At 37.8% G+C, this 24,908-nt stretch overlaps 1 protein-coding gene across 1 annotated transcript in view; it reads left to right on the plus strand.

Annotated features, from left to right (window-relative positions):
* lgr4 (leucine-rich repeat containing G protein-coupled receptor 4) overlaps positions 1-24,908 on the plus strand; it is a 41,265-nt gene that overhangs the window by 14,227 nt on the left and 2,130 nt on the right. The window contains exons 3-17 of the mRNA XM_072464500.1: positions 5,734-5,805; positions 7,049-7,120; positions 10,644-10,859; positions 14,017-14,088; positions 17,484-17,552; positions 18,737-18,808; positions 19,295-19,366; positions 20,262-20,330; positions 20,407-20,478; positions 21,410-21,475; positions 21,557-21,628; positions 21,715-21,786; positions 23,687-23,812; positions 24,619-24,707; positions 24,831-24,884. Of these exons, the coding sequence (XP_072320601.1) occupies positions 5,734-5,805; positions 7,049-7,120; positions 10,644-10,859; positions 14,017-14,088; positions 17,484-17,552; positions 18,737-18,808; positions 19,295-19,366; positions 20,262-20,330; positions 20,407-20,478; positions 21,410-21,475; positions 21,557-21,628; positions 21,715-21,786; positions 23,687-23,812; positions 24,619-24,707; positions 24,831-24,884 (1,265 nt within the window). The remainder of the gene's footprint in view (positions 1-5,733; positions 5,806-7,048; positions 7,121-10,643; positions 10,860-14,016; positions 14,089-17,483; positions 17,553-18,736; positions 18,809-19,294; positions 19,367-20,261; positions 20,331-20,406; positions 20,479-21,409; positions 21,476-21,556; positions 21,629-21,714; positions 21,787-23,686; positions 23,813-24,618; positions 24,708-24,830; positions 24,885-24,908) is intronic.

A 24,908-nucleotide genomic window follows, 5' to 3' on the forward strand; every position in this document is an offset into this window, starting at 1 on the left:
GAAGAGGCGACCCTGCTGACAGTATGATTGATTGATTTTCAAGATAATTTTGAAGAATAAAAAAGACCTGTCATGGAATAAATGATGGATATGTTTAATGCGATACTGTGGAGCATTCTAGGCAAAGCAATATCATCGCCACGGAGACTTGCAGGTGGCAAATTCCCCGACAGGAAAGTTATGCAGTGAGTGCACCTTTAAGCAGTTTGAGTCTGCATTAGGAGGTTCTTTGTGCGTTGCCTCCTGACAAAGGTAGACGTGTGGGAGTGATGTTGCACAAGGAGAGGATTTAGCCTTTTCTCCTTCCTGAGATTTAGCACATTCTTGCGTCTCGTCGGTCCCTGAGGCGACACGTCCTGAGTGTGCTGAAAGATGCATGAGGTGAGAGCATCTTTACGCGGGGAAACTTACAGGCCTGATCATGATTTAAATCACAACCTCTATCAATGAAAACAATGCAAACCAATTAAACATTTTGTTCACAGAATTAACATTTGTACCCAATTTGTGCCATAATTTCCAGTTAATTTTCTGGATCTGAAGTGGGGATGTCACGGTATCAAATTTGAGAGTCACGAATATCGACGGGAGAAATATCGTGATTTTACAATTAATCACAATTATCGGCAAAAAGAAAGGAAACATTTATATAGTATTTTTTTTATAGTATAACTTTTTTTTTATAACAATTAACCTGCTATATAGCCCCTTTAATACAGCAGATCAAATATAATGGCCTCAAATTGATGAACAGCTTATTGGCACCTCATTGTAGCTCTTTAAGTATTATATCATTTATTAGTGAGATAAGCTCCATGGTAATGCTCAGGGGGCGGGACTTGAAACTTTGAGAAAGTCACACACGTGTGCACACACCGCCCGTGACTCGCACTCGAGTAGACCTCCGTGTGTAACGGACCGGTCATTCAGCGCCTTTGTCCAGTCTTGTTGACACGCTGGACTTTGTCCGACCCACACACAAACATACATGCTTGAATCGATCAATCTGAATTTGCAATTTTATTCTTCGTATGGCTTTCAACCTAAATAAAAGGCCTAAAAAAAACATATTGTGTTAATCAGTGCCAGTTCATGTGCAATCCATGTGCCATCGTGACACATATTCATGTGCAATTACTGTCGTGATCACATGCAATGGTATTTATGTATTTATTTTTATCTTTATTATTTTTCCCCTCCATCCCTTGTTGGGAAATGGGAGGTTTTGTCTATGGGAGTTTTTGTTTATAGGTCTTCTACTGAAAGTGTTTTTCAAACTTCCTATAAGTGATCTGTTCTTTTCTTCTGTATCTACCTCTGTATCTACCTGCGTTGCATCAATGAAATTTCCCCATGTGGGATGATAAAGGAATGTCTTATCTTATCTTATCTTCACACAAAATAATTCAGTTCATTCTTCCAAAGCTTAAACTCTGCTTTAATCACATGCTTTTACTGGCACAGGTTTAAAAGCTGATCATTGAAAAAGATTGTATCTTCAGGGAGGGCATCTGGCGCTATAAAAAAACCTTGCTCGTCCGACTGCTTCGACCTATTGAATTGTGGTGTTGCTTCGTTGGTAGCGTGTGACAGCGGCTTCGGTCTGTGGGTTATTTAAGTTCTCAAACTCTGAGGTCATATCAACAGTGCGACGTTATTGGCTGCTGAAAAACAAACATGATTCAACAGCTCCAGGCAAGATTTATGTCACTCTGGACTCGACAGTATGATTTATGCCTCTTATTTAGATGTCACTATAGAACTACTCCTAGAGAGGCCTCATGCAGCAACAACAGCAGCAACAGCAATCACACATTAATCATGTTTTATATATTGTTTAAATGTTGTAAGATATTGTTTTATTTGATAGTTTTGCACAGTTGTTTTTGCATATTTTTCTCATGCAAATACAATGGCAACAGGTATCTAATGAGGTTAGGCACATACTAACGCTGTTCCCTTCACGGATTAGTAAGTAATGATGAAGAACGACATATTTACAAACAGTATTACGGGCGTGTCAGTCTGCATCGCTGCATCGCTGCATCACATACCAATGTCGAGGTTTGTCTTTAAATGTAAAATCCTTAAGTATCTTAGAATATCTTTCTATAACATGCTATGTTTTATCTGTAGTTGTCGGCTTTCAGTAGGGCTGTATGTTGAGTTGATTCATTGGTCGATGGAGTCTTGGTGGACTAGTTTTAATAGGCAATTAATAATTTTATTAGTATAATTAGAATTTATACTGACTGCAGCAAAAATGAGAAAGCATAGAGCGAGTTAGCTGGAGTTTTAGGAGTGACTGAATAGTTTAGTCTGCCATTTCTCTTATGAAGATGCTGTTTACCAGTTCTTTTCAACTCTTTTACATAGTTGTTTTTGCGTGCGATCAAACAATTTTAAAAGCTTTAGCCAGCGCCATGTCACGCCCCCTTTTAGTCATATTTAGATTTATATGCACAGCAGTATAAAGGAGAGGTTATGGAGTGAGCTATATAAAGGATATGATTTATCTATAATTACACTGTTTCTTAATACTTTTTTGTATTTATAATGTTTTTTGCATGACCTCCTGCGCGGTAAAGTCTTGTGAGTGCAGTTTTGTTCAGCTCAAAGAGATGCTGAAAAGTTTTGAAAGCTTTCATGTTGCTAATTGATCTCAAGAAGCAGGGCATGTCTGTAGTCGACCAATCATTTCTTAAGTCGATTAGAACCAGTAGAGATTACGGAGCGCGATATTCAGACTGTATCAAAACTAAATGGAACGAGAAAAAAATATGTTTATCTGCGCTAAATAAACAACGTTTGGCTCTGCCCTTGAATAAAAAACAGCAGAGTCTGATCTCTGCAGTAAGAATGAACAGACCACTGCCTGACCACTGCCTGAACAGCATACAGCGTGAAATCAACGACTCTGGAAACAGTCTGTAGTTTTGGAGAGAGAAGTTCTACATCCTATAAGCATTCAGCCTATTTTGGGTCAATCCGTCTTTTATTCACGGCGTTACGAGCACAAACAGCTGATGAACTAATTACCGTGGCATATTTCACTCCACATTTCTGTTGAATTATTTTAGAAGCAACATAAAACATGAGGCCAGATGTTTGCCAGACAAATGTTTCAGGCTTTAGTTTTTGTCCACAGTCTAGTGTCCAGTACAACTCACAGACAGGGGGCGCTGGAGAACAGAACTGAGAGCACTGAGAGGCTCCAGTGACAAACACGCAGGCTTTTAGACCCGTCTTCCCGTATTTTGGACGGGGTATTTTAAAATGTGGACGGGCATTTTCCAGTGCAGTGACGGCCATTTTATTAATACATCTTAGAAAAAAAGGGAATATTATCATTAAATCAGGCCGGGAAGCATTTGACAATAGTCCGCCATTACAGTTTAATGCCGCGTGCTGATTGGTCTACAAAATTTGTGTGCTTGGCTCTGATTGGCTGTGGTCCGGACAATGCTGAAGCTACTCGTTTTTTCGCCTAGTCGCCCCCCCCGTACCCTCGGACAAAATGATTTGCGGGGTGTTTTCAAATCCTATCTAAAAGGCTGCAAACACGGCCACAGGATTTGGACCTAAGTCATCAGCAGCATGTGAACAACAGGTTAAACACAACTGTGACATGAACGTAAAGTTGCACATTGTAACTTTAGTGTGGAGGGTGGAGGCTGGACAGACTAGTGTACTACATATCTGCCCCAACATACAGTAACGGTTACAGTAAGCTGTATTGTTATTATGGCATTGGAAAATAATTGTTTATGCCCATATTATACAAAATCAATAATAGTAAGTAGGATATATAAAAAATGCCTGCAAAACTCACCAAAATCCAGGATATTACTACTGTTTCATAGGAAAACGTCCCCCAAACCGCCCTCTCAACCCCTCATCCACCTTGTCAAAGAAAAAAATGCCCACTGACTACAAGCCTACATAACTGTACCATCATTGTAGTGCACGCTAAGGAGAACTATTACCTGACAAACTGCAGCGACCAGGCTTTTCTTAACTGACTGACGTACTTCTTAACTTATACTGACTCGATCTTGATATCAGTTCATCTTTACTGCTGAATATTCTTGTAGTGACACTTGGCAATACAGCTAACCTGTATTTGTAAGTGTGAGTGCATGAGTGACGTATTTGGAGGGGCCATGGCGCTTCTGTCATTTTTAACTCATGTTATGCAGTTTTGTAGTTTATGAATGACACGTTTATTTACTTACAGTACTTTGTGCTCTATACCTGCACAGACCAACCCCCCTCTTTGCTTGTCTGCTTGAGGGGCATCTGGACTCCAAATGCTGTGGGTCCTGGTTCACACCCAGAGGCTCTCGTTGCAGGGAATTCAGCCTGGACTCAAGTTGCAGAGTGATAAATCTGCTGCTAATCTCCCAGGCCAGATAATATACTGGGGATATGTGCTCCGCTCAGCCTGGCCCTCCTTATTTACAGCCCTGTTTCCTTTGCACTTCCTCTGCACCCTCCAGGAAAGGGCGGGGTGCACCTCCTTTAAACGTCCACTGTGCTGACTGAGTAGATGCATTGTCGGTATTAGAAAACGTTATTAAAATAATATCCGCTATAGACACGTGGTTTATGTGGCCCCTGGGATCTGAATTGTGAGTGTGAGAAGGTCAGAAGGCGATACGAGCAAGGGATATCCAGGACCAGCCTAATCTGCCAGAGGTGACTGACGAAGTGACAACAGGCCGTGGCAAACACACATGTCTTTGACGTCTCACACCTGTGCAGCCGAGAGAAGCAAACAGAGTCTCTAGTGATGGGACAAACTTGACTTCAACCATTGATGACCTAGTAATTACAAGTAATGACAAATATGCCATTTCAATCAATAAACCTTTATTTATTTAGCTAGGTCAATATGGATTAAAATAAAACTATTGGTTGCATGGTTGCACAATTTTTATTTTTACTCATAAGATTGCACACATACACACACTCACACACATGCACACACACGCACACATGCACGCGCACATGCACGTGCACTTGCATGCGCACACACACACATACACACACTCACACATGCACACACATGCACGCACGCGCACATGCACGCGCGCACACACACACACACTCACACATGCACACACATGCACGCGCACATGCACACACACACGCGCGCACACATGCACACACATACACACACTCGCACATGCACACACACACACGTTCACACACACACACACACTCACTTTAAGGTTATTGTATCAGTGGAATGTAGTAGTTTCAATATGATAATTTATCATGACATTTTCCTCTTGTAATATATTACAGTCTGAAGTTTGTTATGGTGACGCGGCCTATATAAAGTCCTTTACAACACTCATGGAGGGCAAAGTGCTTTCCAATAAAAAGCAATACAAAACAAAAGCATAAAACCATAACACATTTACATTGCACACCCAATATAACAAACAGTACAACATAAAGTGTCACTACACTACTGAGCCTGTCTGAATAAATATTACATTTGAGCCTAAATAATAAATGCCAGGAATAGTGGAATTACCAAAATGTAAAGATATACGTCTACTTGAAGTAAATGAATACATGTATTTAGACAAATCATACTGTCTAAACGTTGTCAATTTTTACAAGTTGTTTTCTGTGTCAAAGTACATTTTGGGGCAAATTTCTTCTATCTGCCTGTACGTAAACATCCTAAGTGTATCTTATAATTTGATGTTTGTCTTCCAGGCGTTTGGCGGGAAACGACTTGTCATTCATCCACCCTGACGCTCTGTCTGGACTCCATCAGCTCAAAGTCCTGTGAGTGTCGCCTCCTTCGCCTTAAACCTGCACAAAGACCCTCACTTACACCAGGCCTGTGAAATGTTCCACTCGGATCAGAGAGCAAATATTAGCTTTTGACTGAGTAACGCTTGGGGCCTTTGGGTAGACGGCTACACAACTATATCTACCAATGACTGATTGTTAAATTATTCTTCTTTACGTTCTTGGTTGTTAATGTTAGTTAATAAAATTTTTGGGCTTATGATTGACACTAAAAATACAAAGCTTCATGTTGACTTGGTGTGATTGTGTGCTGTGTGCTATTGACGTGCAGTTTAAACATTTTGCAAGAAGCACAATCACTTTTTCATAACCAAATCTTGCAACTACATAAGTGAGAACAATTGCAACTAATGATAAGCAAAGCTGGAACAAGCATTTTGTAACTTCCGAGGTCCAGATACAAGGAATCCATTGTATTTTGTTTCTCGGATGACGTCTTTCAACAACATTTATTCATACAAATTAATAATACCTTTATCTTTGAAGGACACAAATCATGCAAAATGTTCTTGTTTAACCATATTATAACATTGTTTCATTCCAGCTTGTTTGTTTTATCTCATTCCGTAAACCCTCTCCCCTTTGAACATCACAAAAATACTTTGTTCAATATTTTCCAGGTTTGTGACGTCAAAGGTTGAGCTCAGAGATCTCCCACGCTTTTTTAAAGGCCATAAATCCTCGTCAGACTCGTTCTGAGCATTTCTACAGTCAAACGGCGCTCATTAAAACTCCATGCTTCCATTAGCATTAGCCTGCTTTAGTTTAATTCCCCATGGTAATTCTTCTGCTGCCAGTAGATGGAGTGTTAATTCTTATGAAGGAACACCTCATAGATATGTAGGGTAAGATAAGATATTCCTTTATTGTCCACACATGGGGAAATTTATTGTTGCAACGCAGGTAGATACAGAGGAAAAGGACAGATAACTTATAGGAAGTTTAAAAATTAAAAAAAAAAATATATAGTCATACATAGGAAGGATTTCAGTAGATATTATTTTAAGTTCTAAAACTTGAGATGCCAGAGCAGAGGTTCTCAAGAGCATGTTAACGGACAATAACAGTACAAATAGTGCATATTGAGGTGTCCTTGGCCTGATAATAATAATGCATAATAAATAATACATAAATATACTATGTGTCCTTGTCATGAAAAAACGCATGTTTAGTTGTGCTGTTTTTGTTTGTGGTCCTCATTGATGTTCGTCTGAAGGATGCTTCAAAACAACCAGTTGAGGACCGTCCCGAGTGCGTCCCTGAAGAACCTCCACTCGCTCCAGTCTCTGTGAGTCATGTGATAAGCCACTATTGCACATTTTACACACAAAAGTTGTTTTCAAAGTGCTGTCTTTGGTGAATTTAAAAATATACTAATCGACTACAAAAAATAATTCAATAAGTCATATTTTGATAATTTATAGTTTTCTGGACAGTACAGACTATAAAACACATACAAAAACAGCTTTGTGACAAAGACAGTGATATTATTATATCAAAACAGCCAAAAGGATGAACAGAAAAAACTGATCCGAGACACTTATTATGTGAAAACAGGGAAAATAAATGAGTCGCCTAAAAGCTAAACAAATTAGTTGCAGTCACAGGTGAATAAAATCAATTAAAACAAATCTATAAAAGATGCAGTGTGGTCGTTTGGTTTTAGTGGCTTTTCCTTCATGGCGCCAATGTAGCCAACACTCTTAATATTAGTAGTGCTTATTTTTATAGGTGTTTTTTTCTTTTGCTCAAAAATACCTGATCCTCTCCACAGACATGACCTGTAACTTGGCCTGGTGGTGTCACCTACTTGTCTCCATAGAAATAGATATGTTTAATGCCATACAGTGGAACATTCCAGACAAAGCAATGACATCTCTTTGGAGTAAACCCAGTGGCAGGAACTCCACCAAACAAATTTGTCATTTCACTAAAAGAAGGGTCAGCACTAGATCATATATGGAAGTTACTAAATCCAACATGGCAGCGACAAGATGGCGGCGATCGAGACCGGTCCCGCTGATACAGCTCAGGCAATAATTTTCTCTCTTGGGTCTGGGTGGCCACGAGGGCCGCCATATTTGATTCTGTAACTTCCGATAACTTCCATCCTGATTCCGTATATGATCTAGTACTGACCCTAAAAGAAGCGTCACGTTCTGATTTGCATATAGCGTTATTAAAAACAAATATGCCTTCAGGGATCGAGTATTTCCTTAACAAATGTATGCAAACAAGCATTAAGTAAAACTGGTTTTAGAGTAAAGTCAATAGAGACGTTTTGAAAGACAGTGTTTTTAGATCTGTCGACATGAGTGAAAAGTATGTATCCTGAAGGTCATCTCCCCCGCCCAACATTAGAGCAAGTGCGGAATGATGCGGAATGACTAACACGAAGTAAAAACGCACACTTTTGTCTTAAGTCACTGTGGTGATGTCATAGTGAAATTGCAGTATTCCAAAAGAGTTGGGTTATCTAAAGAAAAAAAAACAATACCCAGATACTCATCGACACTGGAAAATAACATAAATAGGACTACATTTGAGCTTTTCTTAAAACTTTCAGGCTTTCCTCTTTAGCAGAACTAGCAAAAGAAAACATGGTCATATTAAAAAAATAAAAGCATTATTCTGTATTTAAAATTGTGTTTGAAATATCTATCGAGTATTATTCTTAAGATAAGACAAGCCTTTATTTGTTCACACAATGGGGAAATGTTGGTGTTGCAACGCAAGTAGGTACAGAAGTAAACGAACAGATACCTTATAGAAAGCTTTAAGAAAAAACACTCTTAATAGAAACGCTCTCTAAGTTTTGTCTGTAACAAAATCTCTTATATTCTTAATAATAGGAAAATGAAAAAATAAATAAAAATAAATAAATAATAATAGTAGCAAAAGTAACCCTCTTATTTACAGCAGTTATATGGACGGAGAATATTGCACCAATATGATTGACATTATGTCAGAGTATTCTTAATATCAAGTTTGAAAATATGTAAAAAATATGAAATCCTCAGCTGACCGTGATAAAGCAGTTCAAATAATATTTTACAAAAAACCCAAGGGAGTTCCAAAAGAGTAGCAGATTGAAAACAAATAATTTAATACGATGCAAAGGTTTTTGGATTCTCACACAAGAGCACAAAATAATTATAAAAAAAATAAGGACAATGTTGGTGTTGCTGGGTTTGTTTAGTGCCATACTTGTTTATTTATTCTGGATTTCCATTCGTTATTACCATAGCAATAACTAAATTAATCTACATTAGTCTATTTCTATTCACTATTAAACTCATAATAACAGCAACTGGAGAAACTCTCTGGGCCATTACACAGAACATAGATATCGCTTTAACTTCCTCTGCGTTTAACAGATGGCTGAAGTAATATTCATCGGAAAAATGTTTATAAAAAAGTAAAAGTGAAGGCTTCATGTCAATCAAGAGTGTTTTTCTTCCAGCCCAGACACTTGTGGAATTTTGAGGGAGTGTGAGAAGAAGAATTTGAACTAATGCTACCGCGGTGAATAGTTCAAAAACAGTGAAAATGTTGTTACATTTTGAAGTTACATGTGGTAGTGTGGTAGACACGGGAGTGTAATGGACCATTGTGAGCACAGTGAAAAGAGCTTTCACCACTAAACAAAAAGATATCTTCACTTTGCAGAGATTGACCCTCTCAAATACAAAACAAATACAGTACATAAAGATACGCATAATAATTGGTGTAATTCCTTGTCCAGAGGGCTACATTTCAAACTTGTTATATGATACAATCTTACGATAATAGATACTAATACTGATACTAGATACTCTACAAAAAAATCCAATTATGACAAAAATCTGACCTTTCTTGAATGGTTTTAGAATTGTTTTGATCTGACAATAACTATTATGATATAATGTAATATATTGTAGAGACTACTATTATTTTATGTTGTAAATGATCATTGTTTCGTCCCAAAAAAAAAAAAAACTAGGGTTACTCGATGCACCTTTCTTTATTATAAGTCTTTGTAGACTCTTGCTCTGCACACAATGCAGAAAATATTAAAATACTGTAAGTTCCTGCACAGTGTTTACTGTGGGAATCCAAGGACAAACACGAGACAGCTCCATTGTAATTATACGTATTACAGACTACTGGAAATGGGCCAACTATGTGAACCAGTGTCCTGAGCTCATAATTGTATGTAACTATTCAACTAGTTTTCTCATAAATGTGGCTAACAATAGACATTACAGTTAACAACTTTTGCAACTTTATAATAAAGTTTTATCATCTTAAGAGTGTAAAATCAGCCATAACTACAGTATGTTGACAATGATAATGAGTAACCCCCCATCAAAAAATAAATAAAAAGACGATTGTGTATATTAATTATTTGATAATATTACTGCACATTATGTACTTTGGTTGAATGTATAAATATATAAAATCTCATACAGACAGAAGGCATCATTACAGGTAGAAGTGGGCACTATATAAACATGTTAATGTGGAGTCTATTGTTTGTAGTAAAAATGCTACAAATGTTATGTATTTCAAATAAAGATATATGGTGACATTTCTACATTTTGTGATTTATTTAACATACGTTTCACATTTGTTTGATATTTAAACCTCATCTAAAACATTTAAAGACATGTTTGAACATGTTTCTGTTGGATTGACATAATATTGTCTGAATTGTTATTGGGGCACGCAAAAAAACTATTGAGACATTGATTTTTGTCCCCCACCCCTAAATGACACTGCGTTTAGTTTTACAGACTCTGCATTCACATTTGCCCTCCTTTGTCGCACAGGCGTCTGGATGCCAACCACATCACCACTGTCCCGGGCGACAGCTTCGAAGGGCTGCAGCAGCTCCGCCATCTTTGGTTGGACGACAATAATCTGACGGAGGTCCCGGCCGGCTCGCTCAGACACCAGGCCAATCTGCAGGCTCTGACGCTGGCGCTGAACCGCATCTTGCACATACCAGACAACGCCTTCGCCAACCTGACCAGTCTCGTTGTGCTGTAAGTCTCATCCAGCTCCTGTTTTTATGGCTCTGGTGGAATGAGCGTTTGAGTCACAACTGTCAGTGCCGTGTAACATCATTTCTGAATCAGAGGCATCCACCATTAATCACTTGTGGCGTTTCCAAATACGCTGCTGCTTGTCTGCACGAGCTATGCTAATGTTTTCTGTGATTATTGTCAATCAGACAAGCTTTGATAGAGAGCACACTTAAATTATATTGTAACATTGCTCCTTATAACAAGGAGCAATATTACAACAATAATATTAAAAACAAGATATTAGACCTAAAATAACCTTTTGAATTTAAACAAAATAGTACTATATATATATATAATAATAATTTAATTTCATGTAATTTGTGAAGAGTACCGTAAATGGGACTTGCTGCCTTTTTGCTTACTTACTTTTATAGTTTTAGAATTTTGTTTTGCCAGCGTATAGTCCAGGTTATTTTTATGGGAGTGTCTACAGAGCCGCGGTGCGCGGCCAAAACTGCATGGTTTTTTTGTGCCGCGGCTCCTGAAACTGCTGGGCTATTTGACCGCGCCGGGTTAGGGTTAAGGTTAGGGTTAAGGTTAAGGTTAAGGTTAAGGTTAGGGTTAAGGTTAAGGTTAGGGTTAAGGTTAGGGTTAGCCATGAGGCTATATGGCCGTGCCGCAGCTCCTGAAACTGCTGGGTTATTTGACCGCGCCGCGGCTCTGCAGCCACGGCCTATTTTTATACTATAGGGGACCACCCTTGTCTCCTGTAGTAATTGTAAAAACTTTAGTCTGAGATTAGTACTAGTTAAATACTGGTATTTAGACATTGCATTGTATCATACTTTTCATATCTGGTTTAATCCCGCTCCTGGTTTAAAGTCCCATTTCCACCCAATTTGTAAACTTTCCATAATTAACATTTAGGTAATTCAGTTTTTACAAAATACCTGAAAAGCCAAATCCATTCAGAGATGGAAAATGGGTTGAACAGTTTCAGAATCACATCTGTTTTGTGTTTTCTTTTAGATTTGTGCTGAGGAGTTATCAGTTGAGATATGTAGTTTTTAAACAGAGTCACGTGCACCGTCTTTCAGCATTTCAGTGTCTTATCAGCACAGTGTCGGTGCCAGTCCTTGGACATGAGCAGTTATTCTTTTTCAATGTCATGGAGGGATTTTAAACATGTTTGGTTTTACTTGATTATTTTGGATCCCCATTAGTTATTAACGCAGCAGTAACTATTCTTCCTGGGGTCCACAGTTGCAGTTGTGCTACATTTTATCATAAATGCCACAGCCAATTTGAACTGTTGCCTTCCCCTTTGCAGCATTCACAGTCATGTTACTTTGTGAGGTTTAGCCTGGTTGACATAAAGGTCAACTACATCATATTTTGTCATTGGCATATGCAAATTTTAGGTAAAAATGAACAACAAACAGTGTTGAAATGTGTGTATGTCCTGGTCCTCTTGAAGTACAGGCTTTTAGTAGAACGCTGGGTGATTAATTAAAGTGAACATCTTCCACAACAGCTAAGATAGTGCCCCTTATAACCAATATCCTACATAACTCAGCAGGACTAACCTGCTGCTAGTGTTTCTAGGCTTAATTAAAGAGGCGCACTGTTAGAACATTTCATGTTTACAAAAATGACTTAAGGGAGAAGTTGGAGTTGAAGTCATCGAGCACTAAGTATTTCTCCAGTTAAGACCTACATAAACTCCACCACAGCTGTGTTATCACAGAGAGAATTTGTGTGTGTCGGATTTACGGGCATTTCTGGTATAAACTTTGACCCACTTTAGGATATTTATAACATCACATTTAAGACACAAGAGTCACCAGTACCTGTTGAGTCTGTCCAAGTCCCATGTCTGGATAAAAGGAGAGGCAGTGTCCGGGAGGTCATCTGGTGTACAGCAGATGACATATCAATATTATTTAATAAACTGCAAGTCAGGACCGGACAAGGATCCAGTTGATTTGACGTTGCAACTTAGAAAGCCAAAATACCTTGCTACTTATTGACTTGCTCTTTTCAATAGGATCATATAATTTCCCCAAATAGCATCCAATGATACATTCAATTAGTCCAGTCATATGTTGCATACTGCCACGGAAAATACCACAAGCACTAATATTCACAGGCACTTCATGCTTCTGACACAATAATAATCCTAAAGCAGGATAATCACAATAAACCCTTACAAATGAACCATTGTAAATACAAATCTCTGCTAACTGCAGCATGGTGACGATAAGTAAATAAATAAATGAGTATTTTACATGTAGTTATCTGTTGTCTTAAAATCGTGTTGGATAATGGCACAAGTTCTTCTTTATACATCCACGTAAACAGAGGTGGTTTTGCCAGAGGCGCAGTGTAAACTCATCAGGATAAACAGGAAGAAAAGCCGTGGATCTATTAGACTCTGCGCTCTGTTCAAGTACACACTCAGACACACCTGAGTCACAAACCACTGCTCCTCTGAAATGAACTTTGTCCTGTAAGCACCAAACCACAACTGATCTTTACTTTGTATGTATATCATTTTACTTGACACTCGTAATTATAATTGCAATGATTTTGTTGAGTTACTTTTTGAAGGATTTTGTTCTTCTATAAGAGTTTTATCAGAACATATTCTTGAACTTTTTTTTTTCTTTTCTTTTTTCAAATATACTACTAGTACTACTACTACTACTACTGTTATTTCCTCTCACGAAAAATATAATAATATGCACATTAGGCAGGCAGACTAGGGTAGTTGTCGACTAAAGAAATTCTTGGTTGACCAATACATGCGATGAAGTGTAAAACTTTATCTGACAAGAAACACTTGCAAAACAACTATTTATACAGAAAAGTAAATTGTGTATTAACCAGAAACTCACTCCATGTCTTCAAGTGTCTTTCTGCTGTTGTCCCATATAAATCCAAATAAAACATGTAGTAGACTATACATATTTTGGATGACTAAAACACCATTGGCCAACTGTGTGGCTAAACGACTAAAAAGATACAGCACTCAGATACAAACTGAAGGATAAAGTATACATTAAAACATGTTTATATGACCAAATCTAGATATAGAATATATAGTACAATAGATGACCTAATGCTCTGTGCTTGAGTCAATTCTGATGCTTTGAATCTTTCTGTGTTTTTCCAGGCATCTTCATAACAACCGTATTAAAGCCATAGGGGAGAATTGTTTTGCTGGTCTGGTGAATTTGGAGACTCTGTAAGTAATGTTTGTAATAGCAGTGTGTTTGTGTACATTAACAGCTCCCTGCCCTCCGCTGCTCCACTCCTCCAGACATCATTGTGTCCACTTCCGTCTTTAATTGCTCCAGGATAAATAGAGCAAAGTACACGATGCTTATCGACTCTGCCCTCCCACTGTTCACTTCCTCCGGCTGGAAAAAGTCTGTTGCGCCTCAACCAATGTCACTCTTCCTCAAAAAAGGACATTTCAGTCATTTTAGGAGGTATTATATTGGTCGGTGTAATCAGAGTCCAAACGTCTCAAACAACTATACTACAAGTATGAATTAACTGTCTCCATCAATGATCACTGTAGTAATAATGATACTGCCGTGTAGAAATAAAGAATACAAAATGACAGAATCTTCCTCTGCCGACTCCAGCTTTTTCTGTTTGACTTATAAAAAGTTTAATAAGTTGATGAGTCCCAATGAACATGAGAGCAAATCAAATCAAATCAATTTATTTTTGTAAGGCCCAAAATCACAACAACAGTTGCCTCTGAGGGCCACAGGGAGAAATGAATCAACAATGTCTGTGGTGGCGATGAAGTCAGACAATGTCTGTGGTGGCGAGGGACGATGTCCCAGGGTCCTCTGTCCTTAGACTCTCCTTCTCGGCCAGGAAAAACTACAAAAAAAAACCTCTTTGGGAAAAAAGCGTAGAAACCTGGAGGAGTTCCAGTGAAGGAGAGATCCGACTCTCACAGACGGACAGACGGACACGAGGGAGACTGGAGCTGGACCCACTCTTCAGGCAGATGAGGGACCGACTGAGGCGAGCTGGACCCACTCTTCAGGCAGATGAGGGACCGTCTGAGGCGAGCTGGACCCACTCTTCAGGCAGATGAGGGACCGTCGGAGGCAAACTGGACCCACTCTTCAGGCAGATGAGGGACCGTCTGAGTCGAGCTGGACCCACTCTTCAGGCAGATGAGGGACCGTCAGAGGCGAACTGGACCCACTCTTCAGGCAGATGAGGGACCGTCCACACAGGGCAGGGACCACTTCACCAGGAGAGGGACATCTGGGTCCACAGGTCCTCAGGAGTGAGCGAAAGAAAAAGAAGGCGGTGAACAGTTTGCAAGTGCAATTAAAAAATAAATATTGTTTGATAGCATAAGTAGTCAGAAGAAGAGGATAGTGCTCAAGCTGTCATACTTCCCCCAGCATAGTTACTCCTAGGGCAGCGTAGCTGAAGCTGTGGGTTTATGTTTCTGTTCCTAACTAGTCTGACCATAAGCGATTTCGAAGAGGAACGTTTTAAGCCTGGACTTAGATGAAGAGACTGTGTCAGCGTATTTAACATGGGTCGGGAGCTGATTCCATAACACAGGAGCTTGGGAGCTAAACGCTCTACCTCCTACAGTACTTTTAGAGACTCTTGGCACCACCAGAAGGCCAGCATTCTGAGAGCGAAGAGCTCTGTTTGGATGATATGGTTCTATAGCATCTTTGAGGTAGGATGGGGCCATGTCATTTATGGCTTTGTAGGTCAAGAGTAGAATTTTAAATTTGATTCTAAACTCGACCGGAGCCAGTGAAGAGACTTCAGCACTGGCGTAATGTGCTCTCTTCTTTTTGTTCCTGTTAGTAATCTTGCTGCTGCATTTTGAACCAGTTGAAAGCTTTTTCTGGAGCTTTTAGGACACGCTGCAAGCTGGAGTTACAGTAGTCTAATCTAGTCGTTACAAATGCATGGATAAGTTTTTCAGCATCGCTTTTAGGCAGGATTCTTCTGATTTTGGCTTTATTGTGCAAATGGAAATAGGCTGTTTTACAGACTTGATTTATATGAGCTTTAAATGAGAGCTCCTGGTCGAATAAGACTCCAAGGTTTCTTACAGTAGAACTGGAGGCTACACTGACATTGTCCAGTGTGGCTATCTGCTCAGATAGAGAGTCTCGTAGATGCTTAGGGCCAAGCACAATGACCTCGGTTTTTTCAGGGTTAAGAAGCAGGTAGTTTAGTGTCATCCAGGTTTTTATCTCCTTCACACAAGTACTAAGTCTGTCTACTTGATCGCTCTGATTTCATTGATAAATACAGCTGAGTGTCGTCTGCATAGCAGTGGAAGTTAATGCCATGCTTTCTGATAATGTTGCCTAATAGGAGATCTTCTACTGAAAGTGTTTTTCAGACTTCCTATAAGTGATCTGTTCTTCTGTATCTACCTCTGTATCTACCTGCGTTGGACCAATGAAATTCCCCCATGTGGGACAATAAAGGAATATCTTATCTTATCTTATCTAATGGCAGCATATAAAGAGTAAACAGAATTGGACCGAGTACCGAACCCTGTGGCACACCGTAAATTACTTTAGAGCTTGGTGAGGAGCTCTGGTTTACATTAACAAATTGGAACCTATCAGATAAATAGGATTTAAACCAGCTGAGGGCTGTTCCTCCAACACCTACATCACATTCTAACCTCTGCAGTAGAATGTTGTGGTCAATGGTGTCAAACGCTGCGCTCAGGTCCAACAGAACCAGGATTGAGACCAGTCCATCGTCAGCGGCTAATAACAAATCATTTGTGACTTTAACTAGTGCAGTTTCAGTGCTGTGGTGGGCTCTGAACCCTGACTGGAAAACTTCAAATAAGTTATTGTCCTGCAGGTGGTGAAAAAGCTGTTTTACTACAACTTTTTCAAGGATTTTAGAGACGAAGGGAAGATTTGAAATAGGTCTGTAGTTTACCAATAGGTCGGGATCTAGATTAGGCTTTTTCAGAAGAGGTTTAATGACTGCATGTTTGAAGGACTGTGGAACATAGCCACTTTGGAGTGAAGTATTTATTATATTAAGAATAGGGTCTATAATTAGGGGGAGAATGTCTTTGAGGAGTCTGCTTGAGATTTTAGAGGACATAATGGCTGAAGTTATCTCTGCTTGATCAACAGCTGTGAACCTTTCTAAGTTTAGCAAATGTTTGTTAAGTGCTGGGGTGGGTGATATTTACACAAATCAATATCATTTTTAGATTATAACAATGATATCGATACAATATTATGGCAGTCACTCTGATATGTGCTAAAAAGTGTCTGTTAATGTCCGTTAATGCTCAAATATGATACAAAATGTGAATGGACTGTAAAATTGACTCCTAATCTGCTAAACTAAATTAGTTTGGAAGATTACTCTGCAGATGATTTACTCAATATTCGATTTAGCTCAGCTCCAAAACAACTGTTGCAATGTATTATTATTTTTAAATATATCGTCCACATCTAGTCTTTGTCAACGTTGCAAAAAACTGCGTGGAACCACATAGAAGAAAACTCTGAATTATTTACTTCCAGCAATTAGACTGCATAAATTGTAAATATGCTACAATTTTGTGACTTCCTGTTCCTATCATTTGTGTTGCAGAGATCTTAACTTCAATAACTTGATGACTTTTCCCAAAGCGATTGAGGCCCTGCCCAAACTTAAAGAGCTGTGAGTATGTGGTCCTGGTGGAGCTGCCTGAGGGGGATGAGGGGCATCGCCTCCACATAAAGAGTCCTGTCACAGCATCAAGGGACTCAGACTTAGTGGCGAACTGGAGCATGCAGTCAAATTAGCCAAACAATTCTTTCATTATGTGGAACTGAGTCTCATTCTAGATGTCCTCGCTTAAATGTGACACAGTAAAAATATTTCATATAATTTAATGTCGTATGACGCAAAGCAAGACAAGTGACACATATGTTTATAGACGTTTACACATTATTTAAGGTATTGCATTTTCACATGACCCACATGACGTTTTGTCTAGAGTTTCTGCGTTCCAGTTGGAAAGTTGGAAAAACTATAAGCAATTAATTACAGTTTATGTGCTGTAATCACTTAAATGAAATAATATAAACCAGGAAAGTGCTCCAATCAGCCAAAATGTCGATCCAATTAAGGAAATGTATCAACCAGGACAGTTTTATTACATTTGTAATAGTTATAGATCAATATTTGAAAGGCAATTTTGGACATTAGTTCAGTGTAGACATTAGCAAAATTAGCACAACAGTGAATTCCTAACTACAGAAGCTCAACGATAGCACAGGAGCAGGTTCACAGACAGTAGGGGGTGGTAGCAATATTTCTTATGTTTGGTAAATTAGCTTCAGAACACTGGAAGTGGTGATATATCAGTAGTTATAATTAAATTAGTCTTTGACCTGCTCCTGTTACTTTCACATCTTTTTGCCTGTCATTTGTCCCGTTGTCAGTCTCACACCGGAGTTTGTTTTGATCTTGAGCCTCACGTGTGGCCCACTTCATGGCTTCGTGGCTCACTTCATGGTCATTTCTTGGTTTTATTGTGCTCTCTGGTTCATTTGTGTTCAGATGAATCGCACCAGAGTTCAATTCAGTCAGACCGACCCTTTGAGTCAGAGTTCGATTGCACGTTCACAATTACCCAAACAAACCAAACCAGCCAGAAAAACGAATCCTGACTCAAATCAAAAGTGTATTATGAATGCACCTTAAATGTTGCCAGAACTGCCTGTTTTTCCAAAATATTGTACAGCAGTTAGCACAAGAATTCTCACTGTTTGAGGTGTAAATGTATGTGATAACGTTTACTGCCGTATGTTCAGGTTCTGCCAAAAGTCTTGACTGTCTCTTTGACCTTCTTTCTGCAGTGGCTTTCACAGTAACGACATTGCTTCCATACCTGAAGGGGCCTTCCATAACAACCCCCTGCTACGAACCATGTAAGGTCACTCTCTGATCCCATAATACTGCACTCAAATACACGTCGAGGCACTAATGAATGGGACAAATACCAGCACCATCTCAGTGTGGGCCTCATGTAGGACACTGCGTTTAAGAGTTTGGTACAACAATAAAACACAGACCATTCTTTTTAATATATCTTCAGAGACTAAATATGTCTTGCCACAACGCAACAAGACTCACTGATAATCAAAGTACATTGAGTGGAAGTGCCTGACACATGATTATCCTTCTAACACATGACCTGCTTCTTCATCAAATATTTATTATTCATCATCAGTCATGATTTTGTGTGGAAAAGAATATATTTGCCTGTCAGCAGATGTTCTTGTGAAGTTCACTCATTCTCCAAAAGTTACTGCTTCAGACTTGTTCAAACAGAAGCGTGGCCAGTGTCCAGAAGATGGTGCCATTTTTGCATTGTAACGACAGCAGTTTGACCTTTCATTCTCGTTGTGTGACAGACATTTGTACGACAACCCTCTGTCCTCTGTCGGGGCCTCTGCATTTCAGAACCTCTCCGACCTGCACTCGCTGTAAGTCCCACTGCGCTGACACCCCAAAACAAGCTTACACAAAACACACCGAGCTGAAATGAACAATATACAACTTTTAAAAGGTTTGGTTCGTCTAGAAATGACTTATGTCCAAATTTCACATGAAGAGCAGGGGACAATATTAATCTATGGAGGAAATACTGCTGAATATTGCTAGTTATTGATGCTGTATTGTCAAAAATCTCTGTGTGAACTCTGCAACGAGCTGTCCAGGGTGTATGTGGACAAGCAAGTAAATACCAGTAAGTTTTAGGGCTGCAACTAACAATTATTTTTGGTTTATCTGTGGGTTTTAGTGAATGAAGTGTAGTGAATATGAGACTTACTAAATTTGACTGAGATGAAGCTAGAGAGATGCCTCTTTAGAATATCTTAGAGTTTATTTGCTGATATATATATACATACATATATACATATATATATACATATACATATATATATATATATATATACATATATACATATATATATATATATATATATATATATACATATATATATATATATATATATATACATATATATATATATATATATATATATATATATATATATATATATATATATATGTATATATATATATGTATATAATTAAAACACACATTTTACTTATTTCATTCTTTCATATATCTGTCAATTTGGGGTTTATTGTTTGTCTGAGTCACAAAACCTATTATAGTTATAGTTCAGAAAGCAATGATCGATTACCAAATTATTTCAATATTCAATTAGTTGCGGTTTATCAATTAACTTCTGAAACAATTTAACTTCGAGAAAACAAGTTAATCGAAGTTCTACCACAGAATAGTTTTCCCCATCACAATCTGAACCTCACATTAACGTGTTGATAATTCAGTTTGACTCTTTTCTTCAGGATGCTTCGTGGTGCCGGCAAAATGGAGAACTTTCCCATTCTCACGAACACTAACAACCTGGAGAGTCTGTGAGTATCAGACACACAAGTTTGTTTTTTTTGTTCATTTATTAAAGAATGACTCATTGTGTGTTTGTATTCTCAGGACGCTGTCAGGTACAAAAATATCCACACTCCCCGCGGATCTGTGTGATGACCTCAAGCTTCTGAGGACGCTGTAAGAAACAGTTCCCCGTGCATTAGTTTAGATGTACACAATAGGCCTATACTTCTCATAACAGTAATTCATCGATCGATTGATAGTTGATTTTGTGTCCACATGTTTTCAATTCTTGCTTGTGAACATAATAAATTGTTAGCTTCAGTCGAAAAACAAAAGCAAACTTCTTTTTTAATTTCAAAGGCATCGCATAATATTTGTAATCCCATTATATAAAGTCAGGTCACTTCAAGCTATTAACCACCATTCGAGATTAGTTTGTACTTTGCTCCCAGTGTAGGACATTAAACATAATTTACAGGTCAGATCTGTGGAGGGTAATAATATTTATTGTGAGAAAAAAACACCACCACAATAATAATAAGATGGTTATTCAGTGACACATTGAATTCTTTCATTCCTACTGTTTGACACATTCCTTAAGTTTGTGACCACTTTTTAAATAGTTTTAACTCAAAATAAAATAATAGTGATCTAATAAAATAAAGTTAATGTGATAAAAACAGCCTGACAAAAAGTCTTTTAAATGTTTAGATGTATTTTTTGGACAATAGATTTAACTGAAAAGACTCGATTTTGCTTTCACACTTGTCACGAATAATGGTTTTTAGTTGTTACGTTTATATTGTGACCAGAATAACCACGATTATTGATAAAAAACAGGCGACACACACACACACACACACACAGTAAAGCATGAACAATTTGCAAGCAATTTTTGAGCAATTAAAACACCTGCAATTGCAAATAGATATATTTAATGCCGGTCTCTGGAACATTCTGGTGCGTATCCTTCTCCATATAAGGTTAAATGTTTAATTGCAGGCTTAATATGGACACACAATGTTTCTTCATGTAAATCCATTGACCTGAACCATGCTGGGCACAATTATAAAATAAACAATACACTTTATATTTTGTTCAACAGAGACCTCTCCTACAACAACATCGAGGAGCTGCCTTCTCTCCAGGGCTGTGTCCGCCTCCAGGAAATGTAAGAAATTATAATAATAACTAAAGATACAACAAAATAAAACTTAGAAATACTTTATTGGTTTCGCTTTCCAATTTGCAGAAGCTTTCAGCACAACTCCATCCATCAGATCAACCGCGACACTTTCCGGGGCCTGACTTCTCTGCGTTTGCTGTGAGTCGACTGTCACACAACGCACACCGTCCCCAATGTGTACAAGTCGCAGTCTAAACCGCATCGTGTCGTTGTTGTTTTTACAGAGACCTGAGTAGAAATGAAATCCAAGTCATTCACAAAGACGCGTTCCTCACACTGCCCGCGCTCACCAACCTGTGAGTATTACAGATAAATAACAACCGTACGGACGGGCTAAATGTGCGGAAGCTGTTGTTTTTGTTTTTCTTTTGGAGCAGTAGTAGTAGTAGTAGTAGAGTAGTAGTTTAGTAGTAGTAGTGTAGAGTAGTAGTAGTAGTAGTAGTAGTAGTAGTAGTAGTAGTAGTAGTAGTAGTAGTAGTAGTAGTTTAGTAGTAGTAGGAGTAGGAGTAGTAGTAGTAGTTTAGTAGTAGTAGTAGTAGTTTAGTAGTAGTGGTAGTAGTAGTAGTTTAGTAGTAGTAGTAGTAGTAGTAGTAGTAGTTTAGTAGTAGTAGTAGTAGTAGTTTAGTAGTAGTAGTAGTAGTTTAGTAGTAGTAGTAGTAATATTAGTAGTAGTAGTTTAGTAGGAGTAGGAGTAGTAGTAGTAGTTTAGTAGTAGTAGTAGTAGTTTAGTAGTAGTGGTAGTAGTAGTAGTTTAGTAGTAGTAGTAGTAGTAGTAGTAGTAGTTTAGTAGTAGTGGTAGTAGTAGTAGTGTAGTAGTAGTAGTAGTTTAGTAGTAGTAGTAGTAGTTTAGTAGTAGTAGTAGTAGTAGTAGTTTAGTAGTAGTAGTAGTAGTTTAGTAGTAGTGTAGTAGTAGTAGTAGTAGTAGTTTAGTAGTAGTAGTAGTAGTAGTAGTAGTTTAGTAGTAGTTTAGTAGTAGTAGTGTAGTAGTAGTAGTAGTAGTAGTAGTAGTAGTAGTAGTTTAGTAGTAGTAGGAGTAGTAGTAGTAGTTTAGTAGTAGTAGTAGTAGTTTAGTAGTAGTGGTAGTAGTAGTAGTTTAGTAGTAGTAGTAGTAGTAGTTTAGTAGTAGTAGTAGTTTAGTAGTAGTAGTAGTAGTTTAGTAGTAGTAGTAGTAGTAGTAGTAGTAGTAGTAGTTTAGTAGTAGTAGTAGTAATATTAGTAGTAGTAGTTTAGTAGGAGTAGGAGTAGTAGTAGTAGTAGTAGTTTAGTAGTAGTGGTAGTAGTAGTAGTTTAGTAGTAGTAGTAGTAGTAGTAGTAGTAGTTTAGTAGTAGTGGTAGTAGTAGTAGTGTAGTAGTAGTAGTAGTAGTAGTAGTTTAGTAGTAGTAGTAGTAGTTTAGTAGTAGTAGTAGTAGTTTAGTAGTAGTAGTAGTAGTTTAGTAGTAGTGGTAGTAGTAGTAGTGTAGTAGTAGTAGTAGTAGTAGTTTAGTAGTAGTAGTAGTAGTAGTAGTAGTTTAGTAGTAGTAGTAGTAGTTTAGTAGTAGTAGTAGTAATATTAGTAGTAGCAGCAGCAGAAGTATTTCCTTATATAATTGGCAATGTGCATAGTAAATGTTGTATGTAATGTGGTAGTGATGAAATAATTGTAAATAGCTGTGTATATAGTAGTAGTTGTATATTAATGTACTACAGAAAATACTTTTGTACCGTTATTTTCAGTAGTACAAATTTTAGTACACAATCGAGCTGTACAATTTGGATCTAATCTAATTGTGATTTCTCCGCAGTTGCGTTTAAATTTGCGATTTATGTTTCGATAATAGGATTCTGTGGAACATTTCAAACGTGTTTAAATGAAGTAAAGAATCACATGTATTTCAGAAGATGTTTGTACAGAAACTACAGGGTAAGAGTTTTTATGCGGAGTCAGAAAGGATATTTTGTTGTTTTTGGAGGAAATTACGGCACTTCAACAATTGTAGTCTTTCCAATTTCAATTCAGTTGTGATTAATCTTGCTTTCTACTCATTAACTTCATTCAAAACACTATAAATGTGCATAATTCCTCCACGTCCTTCAGCATGTTGAATTAATCTGTCATTTGGAAGAATGAAGTAACTAGCTGAGCAGTTAAATTGTATTATTTTTGAGTGGACAGTAAAATAGCTTGTGTGTGTGTGTTTTTTTAATTAATTTTGCAGAGATCTGAGCATGAACTCCCTGACCCTGATTCCCACGAGTGGACTGAGTTCACTGAGTCAACTCAAACTCTCCGGAAACCCACAGATGAAAAATGTGCTGCCTGCAAAAACACTGCCCAAACTCAGGTGGGGGACAAGTGCGCCTTCTATATAATTGTAATGTGTAACCATACTAGGGCTCCTTTAGTCCTGTAGTTCATTTCATGTCTTAGTTGACTGCATTTTTTTTACTAATATTATACATTTTTTAGGATTAAATGTATAATAGCAGAAAGAAGAAAGCATATAATGACTTATCTGTAGTTTTGGGAGTAACTGGACAGTTTAATCTGCCTTTTCACCCATGAAGATGCTTTTTACTCGTACTTTGTTTACTCGTATTTCTTTTATCGTTTTTACAAGATACCACACATGTTGAGAGTTTTAGTTGATCAGTAGTTGTACAGGGCCAAGAATGTATTATATCAAAACCAATATGTGAAATATCCTAAACCAATATATGTGAAATAAAGTTGTAATATTAATAACTAGGTTGTAATTGTAAAGGGTGTAATTCCACAATGTACAATTCACACTGTCACATTTTGAGTGCATGACGTCCTGAACATTTATGAAAAGGCAAATAATCATCATATTTGATTTCTTCACATATGCGTCACTGAAATGGAGCAAAATAAAAAAAATATATTTTTATATATAATTTTGATATATAAAAATATATAATTTAATTGAAGTAATTGTAACTTGTATTTTTAATGAGAATTACAGGTTAATGACTTAAGCTCCTCCACCAACGGAAACATTCAAATGACTAAATGTCTGTGGCAAACTCATTATTTTCATGTTTCCTTGATGATGGACACTCTGAAATGTGGACTCTGTTGCACAGTAGGAAGTTTGTGCTCTGTTGAATAATCACTGTGTTTGTGTAGGTCCATCTCGGTGCCCTACGCCTATCAATGCTGCGCCTTTGTCGGATGTGACCAGCCCAGTGTAGATGAGAACGATGCAAGGAAATCAGGTGGCAAAGTCGAACACACTTGTGCATTTTTATTTTTTATTTGAATATAATGATAATTTAAACAATTTCTCTGTTGTTTGAGTATTGTGAGTAATCCATAAATAAACTGAATATTTATTGCAGGTGGAGAAGAGGTAGAAAGAATCTCGATGTTAATGCATTGCTCCCCTTCGCCAGGTAAACATTTCAAGTCTATGATTA

Source organism: Eucyclogobius newberryi, unplaced genomic scaffold (genome assembly GCF_026437365.1).
Source record: "Eucyclogobius newberryi isolate DKJ021-1_F unplaced genomic scaffold, fEucNew1.0.hap1 SCAF_5, whole genome shotgun sequence".
NCBI lineage: Eukaryota > Metazoa > Chordata > Actinopteri > Gobiiformes > Gobiidae > Eucyclogobius > Eucyclogobius newberryi.